Source organism: Apteryx rowi, unplaced genomic scaffold, assembly GCF_003343035.1.
Source record: "Apteryx rowi isolate R43461 unplaced genomic scaffold, aptRow1 scaffold_4, whole genome shotgun sequence".
In the NCBI taxonomy this organism is placed as follows: domain Eukaryota; kingdom Metazoa; phylum Chordata; class Aves; order Apterygiformes; family Apterygidae; genus Apteryx; species Apteryx rowi.
The window spans coordinates 4,179,036-4,197,106 of NW_020450529.1; the positions used below are offsets into that span (position 1 = coordinate 4,179,036).

The following is an 18,071-nucleotide window of genomic DNA, read 5'->3' on the forward strand; positions in this document are numbered from 1 at the left end:
CAACATTCACTGCCCCAGCAATGGCCAGCTATAGAAAAAGGAGACAAGAAAATTCACTACCTGCCAGCTCAACTAACGCTGTCCAGAGAACACATCAAAGTCCGTGTATACATGGGGCTGACATAACCGCACCGCACCTCCTGCGACCAAGCGTAGCCCTGCCCGAGCCCTAAGCGCAGCACTGCCCTGCCGCGGCTCCGTGCGCGTGGCAGTTCGCGTTTCAGGGGCGCCAGCCCAAAAGCAGCGCGTCGAGGGGGCCTCGGGGAGCTGCGCATCCCCCCCCAGGCGCCGGCTGTCCCACCGCCCAGCACCGGGAAGACGGCACAGCAGGGCACGCGCTGCTGCAACGTGACCTTGTTTCTCCCCAATCTAGGTGCCAGAAGGGACAATCTGTGACCGGGGTCAGTGTGTATTTGCCAAAATGCCTGTATTTGAATGAATGCTTTTAATTTCAGTGGATTCAGACTGACAGATGTTTATCTGCCTCGTGGCTTGCCATGACAATTTGTAATCTGATTATATTGGATTTGGTTGGTAACTGAAACGTATAGGGCCTGGTGTAAAAGAATAATTTCTCAGTGCAGGGGTCTGGTGGTAACCCCCTCATGTTTCGGAAGTCACCCCCACACTCCTCTTCCTTAAACATATAGCACTGAAAACAAACCTGCATTCACCAGGAAAATATTCTGCCCAAGTAATGCGGGAAATGCTTCCTGGCACGGGGGGAGTTTTTTTTTCAAAGACTAAATAATGCACAGACCAAGGAATGAGGCTGCACAACTTTTGGTAGGTCTTTGACCTCTTCCTGCCCCAATGTCCCAATTTCATTCTTGGCTGACAGTGGCATTTCCTATAGGAAAACCAGCTTTCTCAACCCACAAGACTATCTCTGTCATTGTGAAAGAAATCAGTAGGGGCTGCACAGGATTTTTTAAATAACAAATGTGAGCCTTCTTGTACATCAACGTTTTTAAGAGTTTTGGGTTTTTTTTGTTTTTTTTTTAAGTTTTCTTTGCATTTCTTCCCCCTGCTTCTATTGTATTTGGGAAAAATCAGGAAAATACAGTTTAACTTCCAGGTATTTTGCTGTTCTATTCTTGGAGCATATACGCTGTTAATATCTCATATATTTATTTTAAAGACAGTAACAGTGTATCTTAAACAAAGATGTCCATCTTCAGTCTGTTTATTAATCATAAATGGCAAAAAAATTCTTAGAAGTATTCTAACTATATATTTCTTTTGCTCTCAATTGCTCGTATTTTGATGTCTCCATCTGTATGATACTTAGCTCTTTAGCCAATCTAACAAGTCTTTCATTGCAAAAGAAGCCTGAATTTTTCATTTGGAAAATAGCAGATATTGTCAATCCACCAGAACACTTATATACCATAAACAAGGAAAAAGGAGCACAAGACTATTTCTCCTTTCCTGCAAATCACCTTTTAAATGTGAATAAAGTGCTTCATGAAATTTTCATAAGTAATGTAACGAAAAGTCTACAAACATTTTGAATTATACAGCACTAAAGAATACAGCACCGTAAATAATGTGCATAGCATCTTCTTAATTTACTATTTACTGAAAAACAGCATTTATTTAAAGTGTGAAACTATCTTGAAGGTCAGATTGTATTAGCTCCTGTTGCAATCACTGCCAGAAATAAATAAGAACGTAAAATTAAATGAAATTAAAACGCTGAAAAACGGTGTGCAAAATAGCATTTCAGCAATTGGTTGATGCTTTCAGGTAAGTGTTAGAGGCTGATTTTGCAAGGGACGGCACCTCACTACACCAGTTCCTCCCCTTATTTTCAAGCAGTGCTCCGGGAGAGAAGGGAGGTCATAACGTTACGCGCGGAGGGTCAGGCTGCCCACTCCAGGGGTCAGGCGCCTTCTCCACTGTGAACTTCGTATGTGACGCTGGGCAAGATTTTATGCTCAGACTCACGGAGATAATTAATTCTTTTAGATGCCTCATTTTCACTGTTCTTAATGGGAGTAAGACATCTAAATATTGGCCTTAAGTCTTTCTTCTTCAAAACACAGCCCAAATGACAAGCTGTCTAAGTGGGGTGAGGAACTGGCCAAGGACTTCAGAGTGGAAGTGGTATTAAACCTTCCAGCCTGGAGAGGCTCCTACGGCTACTGGGGCTGGCTCCTGAACTGAGAAAAATGGCTGCCTAATCTTAGATACAACAAAGATACGATTAAATATAAATCAAATGTTTGCTTTAGCATCCCCATTCGAGGGGATAAAAAGATAGCAAAACCGTAACTGAGGTTAACGAGAGTGAAAGGCACGCTGCATCTCTGGGAAACTGGGTTATCGAGGTAATAGCTGAACAGTACACGAACAAAGGCGCTGCAACTGCATTCCAGATTGCACCGAGCTCTTCGCAGAGCAGGAAAAAGCCCTCTTACCAAGAACAATTAATCGTGATTCAGCCGTGACACTGTCTAGAGAAGTACTCGCCGCACACGTGTAAACACCCTGATCCTCCAGTGTCACACTTGATATGAACAATGTATCCATGTCCACAATTATCCTACAGGAAAAAAAGAAATGTTACATACAAATAAGGATGAGAAAAAAATGGAAGATAAGTATATGACAGACAGACACTTTTTTACCGAAATCCTGTTCATAAAAAAAAACCAAACTTGATAATAGAACATTTTGAATAACATAATTGTATGTTAGGCCTATTATTTTAAAACGTAATTGTAGTTATATTATACATTGTGCTGTAGGCTATTATTTGTATTTCAYAGCAATTTAGACACCATGGCTGGAAGTTGGCATGTCTCTGTCAGTTTGAAAGGAACTACATTGATATGCATCAGCTGAGTGTTTGGAACATAGTATTTTGGCACACTGTTAATGAGGCAAATACAGAGGCTTTACATCCAAATTTTTAAGAGGGTTTGAGTAAAACTGAACATTCCCAACCCACTTGTGTAATAAGCAATGCACCGGGGAAGTCGGCATTAATTAGTCCTCTCGCTGGCATTCCCACGGGACCTGTTGCGGTGAACATCGGCGAGGCGTTCCCCAGAGCCAGCTCCCTGCCGGAGCGGTCTCGGCAGGATGGGCCCACCTCGCTAGCACTGCGATATCAGGAAACCGTACCTCTACTGTGACAAACTAATAAAGACATCTGGATGTCCCACACTGTCCCTCCGGAGCCCTTTGTACGGAATAAAGGCCCAGCTCAGTCCCGTTAGAGTCAAGGGGAAAACAAGAGTAGAGTAAACTTCAGCTTGAGCTTGCATGTTCCTAAATTCATATATAGGAAAAACTCATTGCTTTCAACATGCACAGTTTTAGGTAAAACCTCAGAAACCTGAATTCCATTCATTTTAACATTACCAGGACATGCTTTTGCCAAACAGGTGTAAAACACAGGAAAACTCTAGTTTCGTTGAAGTAAGAAACAAAACCCCTGTAGGCTACACTGGGGCTAGCGTTGTATTTTTGTTATACCAGTATTTATACAATATTCCACAACGATGCTGAGAGAGACACAATAAATAAAAATAAACCCACTTGACAGYCATAGCTCAAAAGTCTTACAGATGCATATATATGTATATAAAATGCAGATCTATTCACATATTGCATGAAGAACTTTTTCAGGCATAAATTTGCATTTCAAGCTATTAAGTTTCATGTTTAATGAAACTCCTGTTCCAGTACTATACGTTATTTCAGTTGAGATCAARAAAACTCTTGTTTCTTTCCTGCTTACCTGCCATATTCCGTGCTGTTGACTGGCAGCTCACCTCCATCTTTTCTCCAAGAYAATTTAAAACTGTGTTTCAAGTGTGAATCATATTCAGATTGACATTTCAATAAAACTGAATGTGATTTTAACACTCGGGGGTTCTTCGGAGTAACAACAAGTTTTGTAGCATCTGGTTGATCACACAAAAACACTTTGATTATCAAGAGAGACTATTACATCAAATTTGCACCAAGCACTTCATATAYAAAAATCAGCCTTAGGAGCAATGATGTCATCTTTTTTTTCCCCCACAAATATTTCAAGTGAAGGAGAGATGTTTTGGAAATGGAAATTTGCCAGGATTTAATCTTCTATCTCAAAAATCAAAGCAGGGAGCCCCAGAACAATACAGCAGGACTTTATGAAAAAAAAAAATCACAGGTGAAAATCCTAGTTAGGAGACTGTTATGAAATGGATGATAGAAGAGCTTGAATATGAACTTTATACTCAAATGCCATTTGAAATAGACTTTGGCAATAATCCAAGAAAAATTACAAGCTTATAGAAGTCAAGTGAGAAAAAATTACTGCAATCAAGTTTGTACTTTTAACTGATTCAATCCGAATATAAAAACAGGTGAATAAGCAAGAAGAAAGCACTTGGCTACATTTATTTTTGCAGTGAAATGTTGCTCAGTGAGAATTTCATTGTACATTTTCATGCTTATTATCATGGTATAATTTCCAAAGCAAAAGTACCGAATAGAATAAGAACACAAAAAAGAGGGTTTTTTTGAGTTTGTCATGACAAACCTGCATCTGATAATCTTTTTGAGGTCTGTCCTAACTGAGTAATAAAGTTTTACTGTTGGCCAGCCCTAGTTCCTAAATAACTTTGTGTACCACTCACTAACTTTAACCTAAGTTCTCAATAGAAATGGTCCACTGCTATCACCCCTCCAGGAAAAAAACCTGCCTGCCCAACTAATCAAATAAATCACTTAAAACAGAATTAGAGCACAAGATATGTATTTGAAATTTGAAAGTAAAACCATTTTGCTAAGTTTTTTGCTATCCCTGTCCCAAGTATTAGAGCTCTAACCTACTCCAGGCTACGAAGAGGATGGCAACAGAGTCCTCCAACACCTCAAAACGACACAAAAAACCTAGACTGCCCAGAATTATTTTGCAAGCTGAGATTAATTCCTTCCTGCTGTCAAGCTGATAATCAGTCAGAGGCCCCCAGCAAGGTCCTCGAATTAGCAGTGTCCCCCAACTCGTATTTGCTTGGTGTTCCCTGCACACGTTTATTATTATTTATTATATATTTTCTGATCAGTAAACTGGAATTAGAGTTAGGGAATAAGGAAGTCCACAGCTGTGGGACATGGAACTGGGGATCCTGCATGGTTCAGCGAGGATCGAACCCTGAACGCCGAGCCCACAAACGAGGGGAGGGCAGGAGGTCCCCACGAGCCACCCAAGAGCCTGCTCTGGCCAGTAGCAAGGCTGACGACAAGGAGGAAGGAAAATCCTTTCAAGATAAAGTTAACAGATCTGGGAAGTAAGCTGCAAGTTTGTGGGGGCTTATGCAGCTTCTGGAAGTATCAAGAATACAGTAAATGTCACATATGAACAAGAAGAAAAACTTGAGACAACTTGAGTAACTGCTACATATACACAAGGCCTGTGGCAACGAGGGGTCTCAGCTTCCAGAGAGTTTAGAGACTCACAGAATATACTAGAACCTTGGACTATTTACTATTTTTTTAATTAAAAATGTGTAACTATAAAACCTTAACATACATCAAAGGTCTTTCCATTCATAAATGAGACATTACCTCTTATATCCAGATTAGCAGTGATTGCTCTTTTTCCAACAGAGTTTGCGGCCCAGCAAGCATATGATCCCGCGTCTTCTTTCCTTGTGTCTTTGATCTCCAGGGTTCCATTTTTGTTTAATTCATAGCGTAAYGCTGAGAGCGGCTCTATGCTATCATCCTTAGTCCTAAGAGGATGATAATGGTTATGGGTTATTTTTAGGGTTGTAGGAACTGTTATCTCATGGTTAGCAGTTACTGCATAGGACACTGGAATTTGGGGATCTGGTCTCAGCTCTGCCACTGAGCRACTGAGTCGATATTAGCAAGTCACTTTATGCACATGCAAGCAAACTATCAAGGGACATAAGCTTCTAGCAAACTGAAAACATGCTGACAGTCTCTAGCAAGGTCTTTAAACGAGTCTGGCTGAATCCCTAATCTATAGCTGTCATTGGCAATTTTATTGCACCTGTCAAGTGATTTGGCAATTCTGTGATTTCTAACCGTATGGAACCATGTGCTCTGTATGTCATTGGGCTTCCACCTCAGGAAAATGTTCAAACTTTAAAAGTTGCTAACGTTAAGTCTGATGAAGCTGCTGCAAGATTTGGCTGTTATGTACAGTATGTCTTGGTTTAATGAATACCCCAGCACCCATCTCAAGCAGGTTCTGAGGACTTTCATTAAGCTTTTTTTATAAACGAATACTTCAGGGTCCTTGAATGAAGATGTACTGAAACACAGGATGCTTATATGGTATATGGTTTCCTCACAAATTGCTAAATTCAACTGCATGGACATAATAACTAGCATATATTACAATGTTAGGGGAGCCCAGATGAACTTGCTTCCCATAAAAAAGGGTCTCAGAGGCTTACCATCTAATATCTGCTACAGGCGAAGCAAAAATTTCACAGTGCAAGAAAGCACTGTAACCGACAACGGTGGCATAGTTTTCACCATCTGAGGTTAGTATTAAGGGAGCAATGTCTGCAAAAAAGAATGCAAAATGAGCTGTACTGTAGTTCAGAACTAGGAATAGAAAACCTCTCTGAAACTCTTTCCATTTGCATTCAGGCTGGTATGCAGCTTAATGTCACAGTGGTTGGCTGCTGTCTACAGACACAAGAACAGGTTATACAGCTGTGTAGCTCCAGGTTTCAGGCTGCATCATCCCCTTTTGTCAGCATAGAGAGGTCAAAGGCCTGGCCACTTAATGAGACTTTCACTGGCTTTTGGAAAGTGCTCCTGCACCAAGAAACTGAGCTCTCATAAGCCTCACTGACAAAGGTAACAGTGGTTGGTTGCCAGGTATGTCAGACCATGAAACCACAACAAGCTCTAGAAGAGAAAACAGCCCCCATTCTGCTACCTCTAGAGACCCTTCTATTAAGCAAATTCCCCTCGCTCTCTTTCTTCAAAGAAAAGGTGAGCGCCACAACTGAAAATAAAGATTAATAATGTATTTAGTAATTCAAAAACACAGTTGTGGTCACAATCCAGCCCCCTGTGGTTCTACTACATTTGAAGTAAAAAGCTTTTGAGCCCGTATTGTTAAAATAAAGACGGTATAAAAGCTCACGAGCACTTGTGCTAAGCATATAAAGTTGCCCATAATAAGACTCGCTGCCTTAGTTTGGACAACATATTTCTCAAAACATGGGGCCAATGCAAAAGAACAATGACATGGTTACAATCCAAAGCTATTCTGAAGACTTAAGAGTTAGCAAAATAGAGCATGAATAAATCACGAAATGCAGGGAGGTTACTCACTTAAAACATTCACATTAGCACTAGCCAGGATGGTGCCGTGCTTGTTGCTAGCCTCACACTGGTACACAGCACTGTCCTGAAGTTGCAGGTTGGTAATGCTGATCTCTCTGGCAGAGATTCTCCCTCTGAAGGTCCTACCTGAAAAGCAGCAGACCACATCAGGAGATGCGGGAAGACCCAAGACTGCTAGGAGCTCACAGTCTCTCTGTATTGTGTTAATGTCAAGAGCAAAGCACATCCTCAGCATCAGACCAGGAACTTGCTCACCACCTGGAGAGCACGTTGCAAAGCACTGCGTTCCCCAGCAGTCACCTGGCCAAAGACTGTGCTTTGGAGCATGTTTCCAGTTAAAATCTCTGCACAAACATTTCAAAATGGCAGTAGTAGTGAGGCTGTACTAGGGAGCAGGGCCTTCGCTCCTCAGTCTCACTGCCATCTCTGCTTATCACAGAGCATGGCCAGGAGTCCTCAAGGAGCATGAGTGTTATCACCAAGGTTAACCCATATCCTCAATGGATGAGAGTAACACTGGACGAGCTACGGGCAGTAACTGGTGGGTACGGCCATTCCACACTAGTGCCACTTTCATTCTTGCTCTCTTCAAGAACACATTTAAATACTAGCTTTATTTAGTAAATAAATATGACTATGTCTAAATAGATGTCAAACCAGACATCACCCAATGCATTGAGATACATGTGTTCCCTCTCACTGGGGGCAAAACAGGCTCATCCCGCCCAGCCACTGCCTAAATTAGAAGTTATACTTACTATCAATTGGCATCCCATTAAGCTTCCACTCTATAGTTGGCTCTGGATTGCCAAAAGCTTCACACAACAACACAAGATTTGTTCCTACGCTGTAAACACCACCTTCCGGCTCCTTTATCCACTGTGGAGGCTCTGTAAAGAGAGGACATTGCAGAGAGCAGATGTCACAACTAGACAACTCTAACGCTGCTATTGCTAACATCTTCCAGGAGGTGGCAAACGCTGCTAACAATTGCACAGCCGGTTCTTCTGTGAGGCTATTGTTTGGCTATATTACATTTACTGTGAACCAGTTTKATCAAAAGGTAAAATTAGCATTAGCACACACCAATTTCTATCCTTCAGACTTTGTGAAATTTAAGTGTCAGGGAGAGCATGTAGCAAATGGATAGTGTTTACCCACTCGGAAAACAAATGCAAAGCTGGCTGATTGGAGATCAGAGGCTGGGGAAGAAGGTAAACCTGAACAGGCTGGTATTTTCACAACGACCCTCAAACATAAGATTGTTATCTCAGAAATGAAGTGTGACTATTTCAGCAAGTCAGGCAAAATGCAAATATCCATTCAGCTCAATCCCTCCTCACTAGATACAAGTAAGCGGCTTCCACTGCCTTCAGCAGGAGCTGCAAACACGGCTACCGGGGCAGACCGCAATGACACGGGAGCGATGCAGCAGCTCAGGAAGCGAGAGGATGCAGCACCTCCATTTGCTTATCTATACGTGCTGGGAAAATGCATTGCGCTTTTCGATATCCTGGTTTTCCATTGCGTAGTCTGCTGGTCTGTAACAAGTTTAGGTGTGACGAGACATTGTCTGACCACTGGGGATAGAAGCAGCAGCATCCTAAGGAGCAGTCACTAATCACTGCCCACAGGGTGGTGGTAGAGGTGCAGCACTGGGTTACCGCATTTGCCTTCTCCCTGCTCTTCCACCAGAACTGCCAGGTTAAACTGGCAGGGTAGCTCGGGGGAAACTCTGCCTTTTGAAGAGCCCCCCTGTGCCTTAGGCACCAAAACCTCCTTGGAAAAACGTACCCAAAAGAAAGGAAAGGGAACCAAGGGGAAAAAAAATACATTGATCTGATGAAAGCCTTCTGGTCTCTACGGACCGAATGCAGGTCCCTGAGACTGCTGCTCTAGCGYGCAACCTCCGTCTGAAACACAGCCTCAAATTTGTCACTACCTTTCCCTGAGAAGCAAAGAACTTTCAAATTTTAATTCCAGATCTGACACTACCTCTTCTTCCAGCCCTGGGCAGGTCACTTGATCTCTCCACCCCYCTTTCCCTATTTGAAAAAGATGAGGTAATGTATGGGAAACATGAGGATTCATTAGTTAATGCTCATAAAAYGCTTTGAAGATTAACAGAGCTGTTGCCTGGTAATACGTCTCCAGATGTTATCAGTGTGATATGCTAAAACAAAGAGTCACGGCTCATATTCACACAGMTATATTAAAAAATACCCCTGATGTGGATATGTGATATACAAGAGCTTTTACACAACATTCACTGTTTGTGAACATTGAAATATTTCATTCACACTGTACAGATTTTTTATACTGCCTTCCTCACTGCAGTGCAAAATTGCCTTCCAGGAGTGCGCTGATGAGATCATGTGTGTTTTGCCTCCTTGTATTTGGCACCAAAAAAAAAAAAAAAAAAAAAAAAAAAAAAAAAAGTGCATGCAGTACAATGTTTTGGTTTTGCAGGTTTTTTCTTTCTCTTCTCATATATGTTATGCTTTCATCAGCAACGACAGGTCAAAGGCATGGAAGTGAAAAGGTCTGTGACAGTCCTGAGGAAATTTATTCCATTATGTCTGCCACAAAGACTGTACTTGAGACCTCTTTTCTGTGTAGCAGATATGCTATACTACTTATTAGTATATCAAGTATAAGAATAACAAAATATATACATACATTTTTGCAACTGGAAATACCAGTGCTTGGACAGTCAAACAGTTCATCTGCATGAGCAAAATGGTAAGGCAAATATATTCAGTGCAGAGACTTATGTCTTTATGGSAATATAATGACAGGGCCAAAAATAGAAGGGATCTAAAATGGTCATCTAGTCTATTCCTCTGGGACAAAACAGGACCATCAATATCTAAGGCATTTCTGATGGATCCAAACATCTACGCAGATTCCGCAGCCTCCCATGCTTTTTACTGCAGTACTACGCTTTTCTGCACAACTATAACAAATTTCTAACATCTAACCAACTTCTGCCTTGCTGCAGTTTGAATCTACTGTATCTTGCCTTATTCCCARTAAACAAAGAGGAAGTTTGTTACCATCTACTGTGAAGACATTTTGGTGCATTTGAAAACTGTTCTGGGTCCCTCAGATTCTTTCTTCCCTAAATTAATCTATCATTTTTTTCTTAAAAGCCATGTTTTTGAGATCTGTGACTGCTCTTGCAACTTTCTTCTGAACTCTCCTGAGTTAACCCAAATCTTGCTGAAATGCAGTATGTTAAACTAGATACATTATGCTATGTGAGGCCTTATTCAGTTCTCAGTAGAGTCTCTCTTACATGTGACACTTTCTTTATCCCTTCCAGGATGATTTTTGCTTTTTTTGTATGTATGACATTTCTGAGTCATGCTCCACTTGGGATCCAGTATATCCTCCAGATCAGTCTGACCAGACATTTTCCATCCTGCGCTTAGGAAATCAATTAGTCCTGCCTGATGAGAATTACTTTGCACTTGTGCTTACTGAAGCCCATCCTTTTTATTCCAGACCGTTTTCCCAATTGGTCAAGTTCATTTCAAATTCTCCTTGCATCCTCCCAAGGGCTGGCAATCCATCCCACTTTGGGGCTATCAGCTGCAGCTTCAGATGCAGTTATCACCTTTGGGTCTACATCCCACTTCAAACAGCCTTCCAGTAAAATGCTGGGAACTACCGTTTTAGCCTGATAAAAACAACCAGACATATACCTACCTCACATTAGTTTCAGCTATTTTGTTTTTATCTAGCTTAGTAATGAAAATATTACAAGACAGAGCAGCAAAGGCCCTTAGCGATTATAGAAGTACTATAATTAATCATTATATTGTAATAATTATTTATATTAAACACTACCTAGGCAGCCTCAGTCAAGATCAAGGTACCATTAGATCAGGCACTGTGACAGCAGCAAGACTTTGAGGTTATATATGCATTTTATACATTTGAAGTCAAGACAATTTGTGAGCTTTTTTTTTTTTATATATATATAATTTTCTCTCTGCTCTAACAACAATGGGCTTTTCTGTGCCTATTCCTATGTTCCAGGCTACATCCCTTCTTGCAGAGAGAGATTAAAATGTTAAAGCAATTTGCTGGCTGAACATTTTCATATGCTTGGTAATGATTGCCTGAATCTTTGCCCTCAAAGTACTCTAGGATTAGTAAGTGGACTGCATGCAAATATCATCCTTTAAGAACGCTATAAAGAAGGCTGGGGTTTTGGTTTGAGATGCTCAGATATCAGAAAGAAGAACAGCAAGCATGACAGTGTAGAAACGATAGCAAGGTTCTGATTTATGCACTAGCATGAGAACAAGAAYGATCGGCAGTTAATAACTGAGATAATTTTTCTTCTGTGTTTAATTTTCTCGTCCCATATGCATTCTTTGAGAAGAGCCTGTCAGACACTTGGATGCTCTACATCAGCACAACCTCCCTGAAACCAACTGAAATTAATGCTCACGTCCACCAACCCAAGATCTGCCCTTGAGTGTGCACACAAGAGTCGCTGTAAGAATGATGAACATGCCCATCTCTGATTAATGCTAGTGACATTTCCTGGGTCAAAATTCTAGAAAAAGATGGCATGTGGGCTCAATTTTACCTCAATAGGCTGCATGTGAGGTGACTCCTAATAGGAAGAGTTCCCGTTAGTGACAGCAGCCAGCATTAGTTATACACATGGGAAATGGATTTAATAGCTATTGGAACAGCATTCTTTACATTGCAAGAGCTATAGTGGGTTTCCTTCCCCTCCCCCCCCTTTTTTTAAACACTTGTTTGCTAATGAGCAGGAATAACAATTTGCCAAAAAGCTTTCGTCCCTCTAGAGACTGGGAGGGAGGAGGGGGTCAATATTCCGAACTCCTTAATTAATGTTATTTCCCTGGTATTTTACTTTTTGCAGCTCCTGCAATTCCTTTGAAGGATTCAGTTTTTACAGCCGAGAAAATCATGGCCAGATTGTTAAAATATTCAGCAACAGCAGAGATGTTCCAAACCATCTGGAGTGATTTCGAGGAGTCAGCACTTCCCCTCCGTAGCAGCTGAAAACTTGCCATGCTCTGGTATCCCCCTCTTCCTTACTACCAGGAAGGGAAAGAAAGAATTTTATAAGGCACAAGGTTGTTTCAAGTGAAAGGGGATGATTCATCACATAAYGGGAGAACAGGTTCTTCCCCAGTTACCGAGCAAATTCAGAGCAGGTAACCGAAAGTGGGTTTCTTCCTATCAGGATTCCTTGTGGCCAAGGGGTGAGAAAAAGCACAGAATAAAATGAAGCAGTTGTCAGACACCGACAGTTTAATACTGCGTGTGTATTTTTTTTTTCCCCTCTGCAGAGCAGAGGCTGGAGCATTTTTCATCAGTAAATGGAAAATATTTTCAGCAAGCTTTTCAGCTTTGCTTCAGGATTCTCATTTTGTAGCTATTATGGGTGACATTGCTGAGGGAGCTGCAGTGGCAGCGACACCTCCTCGGGGTTCACTTGTCTCTGTTAAGTCTCATTTGAGCCCTACTTTGCTTCTGCAAAAGGAAACAAGAGAGGAAGCAGCCGCCCCAGCCTCGCACAAAGTGCTCACGTCTTCTGCGCGAGCAGGGCGACGAGGGAACGGAGGCGGGCGAAAGCAGGGAGAGCGGCCAGCCTGGCTGGCTCCCTTCTTCTAATAGCAACATAAATAAAGGCTGACCAGATGGATGCCCAAACAGCAGAGTCTCCCTTTTGTTAGACCAGCACAAGCACCGGCACGCAAGGTGTTCAACTACCAGAGCTGCATGTACAATCGCATACGGATACACAGCACCCCATGCACAAATGCGTGATACGCATCAGTGCTGCCCTGRGCCCGTTTCTGAATGCCGCTAATTTAGGGTTAGCCACCCTTCAGGCAGGCGCGCGAGGGTGAGAACGGGCCCTGGGTCCTCTGCGATGGCCAGAAGGGTCTCWCAGGCAGAACGGGCAGTGTGAAGGACGAATGCAGTACAGGGAAGAGCCACAGCCCCTGGATCCAGGGGATAAACGTGATGTAGAAAGATCCAAAATAATGGCTAGAAAATCACAGTGGAGAGAAATGAAGATTTTGAATAGCCTGGGAGGAGCGAGGCAAGAATCAAAAGCCAGGGAGAAGGAGAATTCAATATAAACAGCTAAGGAATGACTGACATGTTTGTATTGATGGCAAGTATGATTAGAAACTGAGCTAAATGCACCTCTGATCTCACCCAGAACAGCCACTTTCACATTCTTTAAAAGCAAACAAAAGAATTAGATATTCTGGTCTGACTTTCAGATTAACACAAAACATCAATATTTCTGTTTCACTAACTCACATCTTAATGGGCTGCATCTATGATCTACTCACATATTTGTACTTTTGCACACCACTTTGTAAAGTCCCCATGGTTCAGGAAAAAAATGCATTACTTCTCTTAAAAATATTAATGTGCCTTTCTGYAAGCTTCCCAAAACTGTAAGGAAGGTCTACAGCTAGCATAAATTGATATAGTTTGGCTTATGCATTATATTAACCGATAATAGCATAAGTTCTTATTCACTTCTCACTGAGCAACTCTCTTTGCTCAGAATCAAAARCTTAGTAAAATATACTCAGCACCTTCCACATGAACGTGGAACTCGTGTTTCACTCTGCCCACAGAATTGCTTGCTGTGCACTGGTAGGTTCCTTCATCGGCTGCAGACACTTGTTCTATCTTCAGTATCTTCCCGTAATTTTCTGTTACTGGTCTGTCCTTGGGCAAACTTCCAGTAACCTTGACCCAGTTTAGATGAGGAGTTGGGCTAGTAGCAAAGCAAAAAAAGAAAAAAGAAAAAAAAAGAAGCAGCTTTTGAGTTAAATATTGTGATGCTGTAATGCTTTGTGTTAGCAGAGCTTCTAGAGTTCATGCGGATGGTTTGCAAAGTGAAACTTCCAGATTCTTTTGAGCGACCTCCCTTTTTAAAACACGGAGGCTATACTGTGGCTACGCTATAGGCTATACTGTAGACTATTCATAGGCTATACTGTTCCTTGATTTGAAGGACCTCTATGAATAAGTACTTCACAGCCAACAACAGGCCATGACACAAGGTTTTCCTTGTAAACATATTGGCGTGAGCTGTATCAGAGGAAACGGAGCTCACTTTGTCCTACTACAAAAGGGCACTTGAGGACAGACAAGGAGGTAAAGACTTCATTAGAGTGACTTCACCCAGTACCCTGCCTGGAAAGGTTTCCAACCAGTGGAGATGGCTGAAAATGCTACATTTTTAGAAAGCTAATGGCAGCGACACAGAAATTCGGGACAGGCTGCTGTCTGAACATTCCCAGCTGGGCTCCCTGACCCTGCCACCATGCACGATGCACATACACAGTGTCGTATCTGCTTACTCTTGTGTCCATCTGGTACTGTGGCAAAATGCCCGGGCACAAGCTACTCAAAAGCCCCAGGTACCAAGAAATTATGGTTTTCCATGAGCAGTAAGCATAACAGGACAAATGTCGTATTTCCTGCAAGAGTTCTTTTCTTGATACTGTACCAAAGYAAGGCAGTGTGTTGCCCTGGTGTTGTAGTCAGGCAATGCCCTCCCCAATCTGTCATTATGCAGAAATGACAAATTGGAAATGTACTTATTTCCATATTTTGCAGTTGGCTGTCCCTGATCTTAGTTACTTGCAATTTGGCTCAGTCTATCCGCTTCTGTGGTTTGTGGACTTTCATTGGAGTGGATTGGCAGAGATATAGGTAAAACTGATCATTTTTCTGCTGAAAGTGAGAATTTTAACAAATAAAAATATCTTTTGGGGGGTCTAAATGTTGCATTTCTGAAGGGTTTCTGTGAAAAATATTTGTTTGGTGATGTGAGAAATACTATAATCTCATAATCTCTCCTCCCTCTAAAGCTCTTCCTGATAGGAGAGAAATAAAAACAGAAAGTACTTTGTTTTCTTCCAAAGGTGACTACTTAAGAAGAAAAAAAATTTTTTTCCCAATAAAACCCAAAATTTCCTGGAAAATTTTGAATGTAACAAAAGTGTTTCCTTTCTTCTGACTTTTTTCCAAATAAAGAGCATCATTTTTTTGGCTTTCTCTACTTATAACACATGATATCAGTGCTACATGAAAATTCATATCTCTGCATCTCCAAGATGATTTGTGTTTTAAGTACCTTGACAAAGTTATATACGCATGTCCATGGATAGGGGGAGGTTCAGGGGCCCGTGGGGCAGTGAGCGACACAAGCGAGCATGCAAAGGCAACTATTACCCACTGCAGATGCTTGGAGTGAATCCAGTAGAGACAAGTCATTCGCCTTCTCTCACAAAGTGGCAACCAACCACAGAGGCATAGTCTCGCCAGTTCCAAGAGTGAGTGATGCCCTTTAAAGTCCCCATGGAGAAAAAAGATGCCTAGACATGTTTGTTCAGGCAGATAAATATCCTGATTTTAGAATTTTATAGAGGGGATAACTGCCCAGCCTTTAGTATGAATTATCTATCTGCTAAGCACAGTGTGCATTCACAGACCCACAGGCCAACAATGCAGGACGAGAACAYGATGATTTAAGTCTCCTTTCAAAAAAGCTCTATCACAAATAAACCAGAAGCAACTGTGCTTTCATTGTGCATTTAGTGCTTGCAGAGATTTTTACTTTACCTACTTCTCCGATGGCAATTCTTCTAGGGCAGACTATTGCATCTACAAGTGCACAGTAAAAACAGAAAACTGGACTGAGGGCATAGTGCAGCTTATGTCTGAGTCACTCCAGCAAAAACAAGGTCTGAGAGAAGTATTCACAGCTTCATCATGAGGACTGCACTTAAATCAACATTTATTTAGCCATTCCCTTTCCTTACTTACCTTATTCTGTCTTGTGTTATTTATAATAAAGAACAAAATTGTCCTGGTTTATCTGTTCATTTCTCATCACATATCATCTCATTTAACCCTTTCCTATATTATTATAGTGACCGTCTTCTCCCTGTGATACTCCACCATGCTTAGTACAGTCAGATCCATGACTAGAGCCTTTGAGCAGTGCTGTAATATAAATGCTACTAGCAATAACAAGYTTGAGATGCCCATGCAAAGCAAAGGACCAATTTTCCCCAGAGGCATGTGTAGGAATGGGGCCCAAACAGAAAATGTGGAACTGGAACTAAATTTGCAGAGAGCCCATTACTGTTGGTTTTAACATGGTCAAACCAACAGGCCTGATTCCAGTTCCCTATATTCTTACACAGTTGTGGACTTTGTTCGCTGACATGCTGTATTCTGTGAGAACACCTCGGAAGAGACATCCTTCACACAAAAATTCTGARTGCTGGGGAATAAACCACAGAAAGTGCCCAGGATCGCATGCACTCCCTAAATAGCATCTCCCCCTGCAGCTATCGGAGGAGAAGACTGGGCTAGAGGGACCAGTGGTCTCACTCAGCAGGGCATTTCTGATGTTCTTAATGGATTTCTTGTATCAGGTCACCCAAGAACTTTCCTTTTGAAAACCTGAGATCGTAGGAAAAGTGCTCAATAATTTCTGCGTATTGAAACAAAACTGAATTGGTCAAATGAGAAACATTGAGTTGAGCCAAATGATAGAAGCTAAATTTTGATGTTAATCAATTTCTCAACATCTCAGAAGTAATATCACTCAGAGAGTTTACCATAGTAGTTGTTCAAGTATAAGAGAAAAAAAATCAATACTTACCATGGTATGATTTCAATTACTTGAAAACTACACCAATAACAAACATGAGAAGGTTGCCTGCTAGTTCTGTGCTGCTTTACAAGAAGTATACGTACTTCAGAGAAACTCTGCATACAGATTCAGTTTAAAATTGTATATGCATATATGTATATACATATATAGTTAGATAAATTTTAATATTGCTTCTTCTTCAATCAATTCTATTTCAAAAGGTGATAAAGCGTGTGCATTACTCACAGCCCTTCAGCAATACATTCAAGTAGTAGGACACCTCCCTTGATGACGGTGACTGATGAACTACTGCCAGAAGATTCAGGGGGGATCAGCAGTTTGGGTTTTCTCTCCTTGATAAAATTTGAAAAAAAAAAAAAAAAAAAAAAGGCACATAAAGAACAGGAAAAGAACTTACACAGGAAATCCTGGAGCCTTTGCTTCAATAATACCACAAACACTACACCTGTCAGAAGATTTGAGGCATTGATTTATAAATTTTTGGTTAGATTTATATTGTTTAAGTCCAACCCAAGACTCTTGCTCTCCTACTTACAGGGAGAAGACGGCTACAGTAATACAAACAGGTAGCAGTACTTGTGAAAACTGGTTTTCTATGGCCTCATGTCCTACTTTCCAAGTACCGGCCCATTTCTATCATACACCATAGGCAATTTTGGCCCACTAGCCTTTTCAATTACTGCTCTTCCTACCTGCACCATCTTTCTTAATACCTTTCCTCTGCATCATCTTTTAAATCTCAGATGAAAACCCATCTTTTCTGTCATGAATACCCCATCAAATTGCCCTTCTTGCTGAAGTTATTAAATCTACAGTTAATAGAGATGCAAATTGTAAGGAAGACTGGGTAAACAATAAAACAAGACTGACCCGCACTTCATTTCAACGGACCATTTATTCTAGCCTGCCAAACAATGGTTTCATGATGAAATATGCCTAGAGTTAAATGGCTATTCAGTTATCACTATAATAACAATTAGCACAGTAATGAATAAGTCCCCAAATGATACTAGTTCTTCAA

General features: G+C 41.3%; 1 protein-coding gene across 3 annotated transcripts in view; it reads right to left on the bottom strand.

Moving 5' to 3' along the window:
* CHL1 (cell adhesion molecule L1 like) overlaps positions 1-18,071 on the bottom strand; it is a 59,890-nt gene that overhangs the window by 23,080 nt on the left and 18,739 nt on the right. For 2 of the 3 annotated variants that reach the window (XM_026074911.1, XM_026074909.1), the window contains exons 7-14: positions 17,276-17,396; positions 13,947-14,131; positions 8,094-8,225; positions 7,324-7,461; positions 6,429-6,540; positions 5,569-5,735; positions 3,752-3,917; positions 2,424-2,548 (exon numbers count right to left, since the gene is read on the bottom strand). In XM_026074911.1, coding sequence (XP_025930696.1) covers positions 2,424-2,548; positions 3,752-3,917; positions 5,569-5,735; positions 6,429-6,540; positions 7,324-7,461; positions 8,094-8,225; positions 13,947-14,131; positions 17,276-17,396 — 1,146 coding nt within the window. Of the gene's footprint in view, positions 1-2,423; positions 2,549-3,751; positions 3,918-5,568; positions 5,736-6,428; positions 6,541-7,323; positions 7,462-8,093; positions 8,226-13,946; positions 14,132-17,275; positions 17,399-18,071 lie in introns of all 3 variants that reach the window. The other variant, XM_026074910.1, reaches the window with a different exon arrangement.